Source organism: Mchenga conophoros, linkage group LG7 (assembly GCF_057382185.1).
Source record: "Mchenga conophoros isolate Kocher_MC1m ecotype Shallow Benthic linkage group LG7, M_conophoros_male_GT1.1, whole genome shotgun sequence".
NCBI classification, from domain to species: domain Eukaryota; kingdom Metazoa; phylum Chordata; class Actinopteri; order Cichliformes; family Cichlidae; genus Mchenga; species Mchenga conophoros.
Window position 1 is genome coordinate 68,359,303 of NC_140532.1, and position 10,000 is coordinate 68,369,302.

General features: G+C 48.5%; 1 protein-coding gene across 3 annotated transcripts in view; it reads left to right on the forward strand.

Moving 5' to 3' along the window:
• Positions 1-10,000, forward strand: part of LOC146571711 (carbohydrate sulfotransferase 8-like) — a 45,417-nt gene that overhangs the window by 28,453 nt on the left and 6,964 nt on the right. The window contains exon 1 of one of the 3 annotated variants that reach the window (XM_085281040.1): positions 6,542-9,002. The exons of the other annotated variants lie outside the window; for them this stretch is intronic. Within the exon in view, the coding sequence (XP_085137166.1) occupies positions 8,867-9,002 (136 nt within the window). The 5' untranslated portion in view covers positions 6,542-8,866. Of the gene's footprint in view, positions 1-6,541; positions 9,003-10,000 lie in introns of those variants that run through there. 3 annotated transcript variants of the gene reach the window in all.

The window sequence follows — 10,000 nt, forward strand, 5'->3', positions numbered from 1 at the left end:
TTTACAGGAGATGAATCGCAGAATGATAGAGACGAAATACTGTTAATCTGACTGTCTGCAGGTTTACACGCAGTTACTGTCCCTCCATTACAAAGGCAGAGGCTCACGGTGTCATTATTTTACATGTAGTTGTTTTTTCCTGTGTAATAATGTTCAACATTGCTGTCAATACATTTTTCAAAAATGCCTCTCTGTGGTTAAAAATATAAACAACTGTGGGATCCTGTTTGTCCGTGATTTAAACAGCCCAGCGCTGCTCCCGACGCAGGGAAGACCTGCAGGGAGACCTGCCTCAGCACCTGTGCAGGTGAAGCCAAAGGGCAGATTTGCTTCACCATATTTTCTTTGGCTTAGAATGAAGTTGGTTTGGAAACATATTCAGCGATGCTTCATCTCCTGCTTTGCGTTTGTGTGGGCGCCGTGCTAGCAGTGTCCAAGCGTTGTTTTTCCCCCCTTTTCATTCCGCGCCCCCCCTGCAATGGCTCTGCGCCCCCCACAGTTTGGGGAGGTCTGCTGTAATGGATCCTTTTGGTTATAGATGGCGCCGGTGTACGTGGCTGCTCGTCTGTCGCTGTTTGTTTTAATGTTAGTCCCGTCATGTGTCACTCAGGAAACCCGGTAAAGGCTAGGGCTGCCACGATTTGTCGACTAGTCACGATTACGTCGACTATCAAAATCGTCGACGACTGATTTAATAATCGACGCGTCGTTTGAAGCTTTGTAAGATCACAAAAGACGCAGGAATAAGTAGCAGGATTTAAGAGTGTAATAACGGACTGAAACAGAAGATGGCAGCACTGCATGTACAAGGATGCCAGCTGCCGTTAAACCCCGAAGAAGAAGAAGAAGAAGAAGCAGCTGTGTCCCAGAATTCATAGCGCGGCCCAGCTCAGTTTCCAACAATGGCGGCAGCTAGTTAGTTTTAATGTTACTCTTATTATTCTTTCTGGGTCACAAAATAAACGTTTAACATATTTTCATGGAGAATGTAGCTGTGTAAACCTCAAATATCTGCTCAGTTTATCAGGACACCGCATATTTTCAAAAGCGCTCCGACGTTTTCGGAGACGTCTGTTACCCACTAGCTCGATAGCTAGCCGGGGGCTAGGCTAACTAGCGCCGTGAGAACACCGGACTCCCGGCAAATCGTTTTCAAACCCACCGCTGTCTTTCGCTACTCAGGTTAAATATATATAAGTCACTTAGATAACTTAAAAATGTTATTGTTTGGCTTTTTTTAGTATTTTATTTGTTCCTGAGTAAATCGGTTTGGCTGAGATTAAAGTTATAGTTTTTACACAGCTGAATAAACATCAAGCAGACAGCTGATTATCAGAAGTGTGAGATGCTCCAGAATATACTCCGGTGTCCTGTTATATTTTAGATAGCAAGGAGTTTATTAATCTTCACCGAAACAATTGCAAATTTCATTAAAATTCAATAAACTATCATCTTGTCTTTATTTTTAGTTAGCACAGACCTTAAACACTTAAAGCTGTAAGCTAATGATAGTTATATAAGAGCAGATGCTGCTGGTGCAATAAGCTGTAGTTTTACGTCTAATGGATGATGATCTGATTAGTCGACTAATCGCAAAAATAATCGGTGACTAGTCGACTATCAAAATAATCGTTTGTGGCAGCCCTAGTAAAGGCGTGGAGGTAGCACGGAAGATCCCCGTTGTCGGCTTGGATGATGCTCCGCTCCTTCGTGACCCCGTCCTCCTCGGCTCCTTTTCTTTGTGGCGTGAACGCAAACCTGCCGTCAGTGACGGCTTATTTCATGCCTGGTGTGACAGAGGGAGGAGCAGGAAACCACAAAACACTTTAACCTCCTAGGACCTGCGTCTACATATGTGGACATTTTGGGTTATTTAGACCAAAATACTCAAATTTGCTCTACATGGGCCTGATGTCCACTTACGAGGACGTTATGCTGCTGCTGTTCTATCAACATTTTAAATGAATATCCTCACATCTGGATATTATTTTCATCAGAAACAAAAATCAGGTAAAAAACAATCTGGTAATTCTTTGTTTTCACATTGATCAGGTCCCAATCAGCCCAAATATCAGAGAGAAATTAAAAACGCTGCTGTGGAAGAGTTCAGGTCTCAGGAGGTTAAACATTTGTCATAAGAGCAGTCAATAAAACGATGTGTTCATTCTGAGCTTCATGAGCTAAACGTTTAACAGAGAAGCAGCGGCGAACGCGTCGTTCCCTCCTGGTTTGTTTCAGTCCCGCCTCCTTTCTGTCTGACGGCGGTCAGCACCTGTGTGACCTCCGCCCGTCCTCTGGCACCTCGTTGATAATCAGGAGGCAGCGTTTCATTTTATCCCTGCCAACATCTTAATCTGCATAAGGTCGCGTTGCCGGGCACGCGTCCCCCTGACTGTGAAATATTAATGAAGCGTTGGCGTGCAGCGCCTTGTGTGCTGATGTCGTGTTAATGAGATACGAGGAAGAAGGCTGAGCGGCCGCAGACGACCTCCATCATCTGATGGAGGATGCTGATGGTTAAAGCCCACAGACGCTGCAGGAAAGCAAGGAGACCCCGCCCACGCTGAGCACTCGTATCTGAGGACGTTGCCTGAGAGTCTCTGACCTGCACGGAGTCTGCTCGCATCACGGCGTCGGACGAACATCAGCCGTGAATCCGTCACTTACATCACAGCCCCTCCCCACCCTGAGGGTCACATCCAGCCTCAGCAGAAAGTGTACTTTATTGTGTACTTTATTGTACTTTATTGAGCCCCGTGGGGAAATTGCTCTCTGCATTTAACCCATTCACTCAGTGAAGCAGTGGGCAGCCATTGGGCGCCCGGGGAGCAGTGTGTAGGGACGGTACCTTGCTCAGGGGTACCTCAGGGTAGCCGTTAAGGGGAATCGAACCCCCGACCTTCCGATCATGGGGCAACCACTCTACCTACTGAGCTATCCCTGCCAGGTTGGCGTGATTAATTATTCAGTATACAACAAAAAGATACACCATCAAAATGAAAAAGAGTAAAAAACTCGACTGAACCAGCTTAAAAATCAGAAACAATAAAAAAGTCCAAACTGTGGTTTGCACGCGTCCAGATACGATGGAAAGTCTCTGAAGCAGTGAAACAGTGACAGTGATGGAAACGGACAAATAAAGTGGGCCGTAAGGAGCCGGCTTGCTATTCTTTATTCAGAGCTTCCTCCTCATGGATACACGTCAATAAAAAATGCATTAGCTTTATTGCAGAGCAGGAAGCATCTGCTGCAGGCTGAAGAAGAGCGGGCACTATCGTGATGGAGGAGGCAGAGCAGCTCTCTGAAGATCGGCGTTCATCTCCTGCTTTCTGACATCGTCTCACAGCCACAGGCCCACTGGAGCAGCTTTTTCCCCACTCTTATTATTCTTTGTCTCCTTCATGTTTGAGGCACAGGTTTGGAACCACAGTTCCCATGATGCTTTGTCATAAATAAACAGGAAGTACGTTCTAAGAGTCCTGAATGGAAATCAAAACTCTGGCCCTCAGACGGCTCTCGGTGAGTCAGTCGTAGTAAAGATGGAGGTCAGCGTGCTTCTTTTCTCTGAGATTACTGCTGTCTGCTCCACGCTGTTGTGGGAGGAGCCAGAGGCAACAATGACGCATTTACAGCGTCCAAAGGAAGATGTTAGCAGAGAACAAGTGAGATAGGCAGGGAGAATAAGAAAGACAGGAGTACTGGGAGGCTGCAGTGTTGGTCGCAGTGACCATTACGTTTACAGTTCAGTTTGATGTGTATGGCTCCAAATCAAAACAACAATAAGTGAATTCTAAAAATAGACATCAAAGTGAAAGTAATGATGTTCTGACGTGAAGCTTCGTCTGTTCGTCTGGAAGCAGGATTAACTCTGCTCGACTCGGATCTCATCTTGTCCACGTCCCGCTAACAGAAAAGTTGTCCTCGCAGACAAATACAAACATATTTATAGAATAAGCTTCATTAAACTTTAAGATTCATTTAACATTATTTCAACCCTCTAATAACGATCAGTGTGGGAAACATTTTCTTCAGAATTGCAGTTTTATGTGAGGTTAAGGTTTCACTAAAGGAATCATTGTAAAAGATTCAACGGTCAGCTAAAAATATTTAGATGATAACAACAGAAGTGAAGGAAGGAGAAAGGTGAAGACATCAGACTGACAGAGCCGTCTCACTGATGCGTCACACTCCCACGCCCGGAGGATTTCTATCCAGCAGCTTTGACAGACGGGAGTCTTTTAATGTGGCGGGGAGAGAAAACAGGCTGGAGCATCCTCTCAGATACGGCACCTACGTCACCTTCATCATCCCAGCACTGCTTCCGTTTCCATTTCAGAGACTTATTTTTTCACACTGGTCATATTTCATGGCTGTGGTGTAAACACGAACGTCTCCGAGTATGAAAGGTTCACTCAGAGTTCAGCAGGTGGGAGGAAGCACCGTCCTCCTCGTCTTCAGTCTGGAGCTCCTCCCAGTAAACCTGCAGACAGATGCTAACCCGATGCTAACAGCATCGGGTTAGCATCGGCACAGTTCGGCACAGACGTGCTCAGACGTCATGATGAATGAGGCGGGTGCTGTGATGGATGCTGTGATGGAGGAGCAGCGATGGTGCATCATCGGCTTCGTCACCTGTGTGATGCATCGCCGCTCACGGACAGTGGGACACAGAGCGTGTCAGCTGTTCTGTGCAAACAGCCAGACCTCCACCCGTGTCCCCTTTGCGCCACCATCCAGTAGTTTAGTACAGTTTGTTTCATTTTCACCAAAAAAATCTGTTTTTCTGTGAACTGACAGCGCGAGGGCTTCGCTTCAGATTTGTGGGGTCAGAGGTGAGGTCACTTCCTCCCACAGGTGAAGTGTGAGGAGGTTAAAACTGTTGCTGGCCTTCATGAAACACAACAGAGACCACGTCACCATAGACGGCATCTCTTTGAAAGGTTCGATGGCCTTCAGTCCAAACCGGTGGCGCGTGGCGTTTGTTGCAGTGCAACAACAGGTGTGCCTCCGTTTGCCTTTCAGGGTTAACGTGAACCACGTGAGCGCTGCAGGTCTGAGCTGATCGCCTTCTCGAGGCCAGGTAAGCAGCCTGTAGGACCCTGTTACATACAGGTGTGGATGTGACAGGTAGGACTGAACCATCGTTCGTGGTCTGGAGCTTCCTCTGTGAGACCAAACCGAGTCGAGGATCAGGCTTACCCTCCACAGAAGCTCCACGTCAGTGTGGGTGCAGCGTCTTCCTGTACCGGCATCAGCGTCGGGGAAACCGACAGACCCGCACCCTCAACCCGGCTGCGGTGACAGGAAAATGAGGACTACGGCAGGGCAAGTATAACGGCGCCGTTAGGAGGAGCACGGTTTCTCGGGTCGTTCTAAAGATGCTTCTTCATCACTATCAGCTCTTTAACCTCGCTTAGAGCAGGTGGGTCCACAGCATCTGTTACCATGGCGACGTGTCCCTCCTTATAAACGCTGAGAGCAGAGTGAAACCACAGACTCTGCTTCAGTGATGATGTCATCAGTGCAGACAGAGAGGTTTGGTTCTGATTGGTGTGTTTGGGGTGGGCGGTACCTCGCTGCTGCTCACCTGTAGGCCTGAAGCTTCTCGTCGCCCCGCCTCCACGCAGCTTTGAGATGAGCTCATCGGCTTATTTCTCCTCGTGTGATCCGACGCAGCACTTTATCTCCTGCTGCTCGCCCACCGCACTAAAAACTTTCCCACTGCTTTAATGTGTCTTTCTCAACTCTGAGACGCCGAGGCCGCCGCCCAATTTATCACCTGTCAGGAGGCAAAGACGCGATCTGAGAGGCGTGTTTCAGTGAGCGTGACCTCGTGTTTTAACCAGCTGTTTGTTCCCCTCCATCGCCCCTGCAGGTGTGTACCCATCCCTGCAGTATAAGAGTGCACAGGCTCAGGATGATAACACAGCAGTGACGCCGATCGATCGCTCTGTTGTTTTTAAACAATAACAATCATAAATACAACATAACATAAAATTCTGAGCGTTTCATCAGCGTCTAAAGAAGCTGAGGCTGTTTTCCTTCGTGCTCTGACGCTGAATTTTCAATTCTAATTGTCTTTTTAATGTTTCGCTCAGCAGGGACTTATTACCAACCAGGCAGCAGCACTTTGACTCCTCTTAGTTCACAGATTTGTAGATTAGAGGTGAAGAACTCAGAGGTGCAGCCGACCCGCTGTGACCGCTCCACACGTTCAAGTTTTCATTCTTTGCTGTGACTGAGGGGGGATTTTTAACGTGATGGTCCAGTTTATTTTTGTTTATTTTCATTCTGCAGAAACAGGAGCAGATTACGGGAACATCAAACCCGGAGAACAAACTGACTCTGCTGCAGCCTTTGCTCATGTTCATATCTCAGGGACTAACCGTGCTCTTATACTGAAGGCAGTTTCACTGCCCCGCCCACTTCACATCACTATGGGCTGCCTGCCATGGTTAATGAAGTACGTTGGCCCTGAGAGGCCAAACGGACTGCAACTTGCAAAGAAAACACCACTAATAAGAAAAACGCTGCAAAAGCACACAAAAAGACAATGGAAATAGGAAAAACAGATTTCCAAAACACAAGGTGTCTGGGGAGACAATAACCCGACGGACCAGTTGCAGGAACCAAAACATGCTAAGAATTGTGCTGGGAGACACTTAAAAGAAGTGGAGGATCTATCAGTTTTGTGAGGAAAGAAAAGATGAGAGGTAAGCGTGTTAGCCTGACTATTAGCCTACAGTTCCGTCTTGAGTATGATATCGATCATGATAAAACACGACTACCATGTTTTGGGTTCCTGCAACTGGTCCGTCAGGTCATTGTCTCCCCAGAAACACTTGTGTTTTTTCCTATTTCTGTTGTCGTTTTTCTTATTTCCGTTGTATTTTGTGTTCTTTTGCACCATTTTTCTTATTGCTGGTGTTTTCTTAAGTTGCAGTCCGTTTGGCCTCTCAGGGCCACCGTAGGGAAGTCACTGCTTCACTGGTAGCAGCTTATTAACACAAGCAATCAGAACTAAACCTGTTAATCCGGTACAAAGACGACGTGTTGGGAACGTTTCTGTGACCCGGGGACGGACGGACGCGCTGCAACGTTACAGCAGTTCATTCACTCGTGGTGTTGGCAGTGGGCGGAGGTGGTGATAGAGCGAGGAATCTGAAGCTATCCTCATTCCTGTCGGGCTTGCACTGAAGGAAGCGCTCCGCTGGCGACATGCTGGGTTTTGGGTTGGCGGCGGAAACCCTCCCAGATAATCTCAGAGGCGGCTCAGTGACAGCAGGGTTCTCCTCGCCGTGCTGTCCGTCTTTTATTGATGAGCAGGAAATGAATATTTGAAGGCAGAGCCTCGGTATGAGCGTGACTCTGGGGTAACTGAACTCCTCACGCTCAATTATTCAGGAGCTCACAGCGACACCGAGCGCGGCGCCAAGAACAGACGACACTGGCTCAGCTACGCCTTCCAGAGAGCAGCAGAGTCCAGTACTAAGGCTTTACTGGAAACCAGTGAGTGCAGGCAACAGCTCACGTCATCTCAGTTTGAGTTTTGGCGCTCCTCGCTGCAGGAATCGTGTCACAGCGAGGAGGCTGGGCAGTGTTCAATGATTAGCGTGACTACGTTGCGTTACCGCCACAAGCAGGAGGAGGAGCCTCTCACCAGCTTCCACTAAACATCAGGAAGATCGCGTTAACCACGAGATGCTGTACCAATGACATCATCGGTCACACATGCTGTTTGACAGCCGGACACAAACCAGACCGCACCGAGCTCAGGGGTGTTCTCGTCATTTTTTACTGCTTTTACACAAGAAGTGAAGACGGAGGCATCTTTGTTGACCCCGCCTTCAAACATCGCGGCATTCCTCAGTGGATCAGAACAAACCTAAACCTCACGCTCGCCCGACGTTGCTCTGGAGGGAGGAACTGAGCGATGCTGACGTGCTCGCTGCAGCGATGCTGCTGCTTTGCTCAGTGAGGCTGACTCGTCAGCTGTGACGACCTTTACTGTGTTTTATTTTCTGAGGAATAAAAGTATGAATGTAATTGGTGAGATGCAATGATGTCATCGTGCAGTGCTTCTATTGAGATCTCTGATGAGGAGCGAGGAGGTCAGCTTGGCAGTCTTCTATCTCGCCTCAGAGGCCCCACCCACACGGGACCTCCGCCTGAGCTCAGAACACTTCTCCATGCTGTGATCTCAGTCAGGCGGCTTCTGTGTGAGCACCTCTTTCACGGAAGTGCTCGTTGGCGAGATAGTGTAGCTCGGTGTGGCGTAGGACGCGGATCTTAACGAGCTCTGGCAGGCGTCCTCAGGATTAATGTTCAGGAGAAGGATTAAGGCTATAAAGATGGGCGGGCTTTGCCAGGTGATGATGGTAAGCCCCTCAGTGGCGCCGTGCTCTCTACGTTGAGCTTGCAGAGGTTTGAAGGCTGAGCGTGGATGATGAGACACCGTGCAGCAGAGTCACATGATGCCATCAAATCTGCTGCTGAGTCTCAGTCACCTTCAGGGAGCGTTTGGAGGCGGGGTTTCAGAGAAATAGAGCTTGTCACTTGTTAATGTTTGCCTGACAGCTAACACACGCTTCATGTTCCTGCACCATGTACGTGTCCAGAGTCCCGCCTCCTTTATTTATCGAAGTAAACATAAACGCAGATCCAGATTTCTTTGGCGTGAGCTCCGCCTCAGCAGCACTCTACCGATTGTAAGTGTCTTCCTGACGGACGCCATCATCAGAACAGGCAGGTGTGCTCTGTTAGCTGCCTTTAACCTCTCTCAACACTGGTCAGTCACACCAAGACAATAAAACACGGCATAGCTTCAGCGTCTCAAACGCGAAGCCCTAAATCTGCATTGTTTCTAATGGCCAGCAGGGGGCGATCCAAGACCTCATCTGAGCTCAAAAAGATTCTTTCTGTTAAACTGGTGTCATCATGTGTTGCCACCAGAGGGCGCTCTCTACAGCTCAAGCATCCAGCTGAGCTCAGCGAGCTGATAGGTAGGTGTGTGTGTGTGTGTGTGTGTGTGTGTGCGCGTGCTGACACAAAAGCCTGGATTAGTCACATGTTTTCTGTGTGTGGGACAGTGAGATGCGCTCTGGGTAATAAATAACCAGGAGCTGCAGCGGGATGCCACCGCCGCTAACCTTCAGTGTCAGGAAACTGCTGAGAGGCCACCTGGGCCTGCCAGCTGCATGCGTGTGTGTTTGTGTGTTAGTAATGTTGCGTGGACACAAACCAATAAAACAACAGCAAGTTGGAGTGAGGTCAGCCAGTTCAGGTTTAAAGTTTGATCAGACGTTCAGCTCTGTGAGGACGTAGAGTCCTGAGGTTCAGTCAGGTCGTCACATGACTGTTAGAGGGCTCTGATTGGGTTTCAGGGTCACACAAATGTTTGACATGGTGATACACACATGCATATGTGTGTGAAGATGAGGAGTGTGTGTGTGTGCCTGCTATGAATACACACCAACAGGCCACAGGAAGGATGCCCTCCTGTGTTCAAAGGTCACACGTTGTGTTTTTGTGTTCCAGTGATCTCACCGCGTTTCCAGCATGTAACCTCACACACATGCAGAAACTACACGAAGCAGTGGCTGTTGTGGGCGGGGCCAGTTGTTATTCGTGTGAAATGATGTGACTCGGTGGTCGTGTGGGGAGCGAGCGTCTTGGAGAGCTGCGCTGAATAAACTCGATTAGACCGATGATTTAAACTGAGAGCGCCGGCTGTTACCAGCAGCACAGTAGCTGGTCAGCAGCTCATCCATCCACAGCATGACGAAGGTCACCGCAAACGAGTCACATCATCTTCATCATCTTCACAGCTCTCGCAGCACGAAGGCAGCATCAGCTCGCAGCGAAGTGTGAGGAATGAGCCCGAGGAGCTGCTGCACCCGAACTGGACACACACACACACACACACACACACTAGAACACACACACTAGAACACACACACACACTAGAACACACACACACACACACACACACACACACACA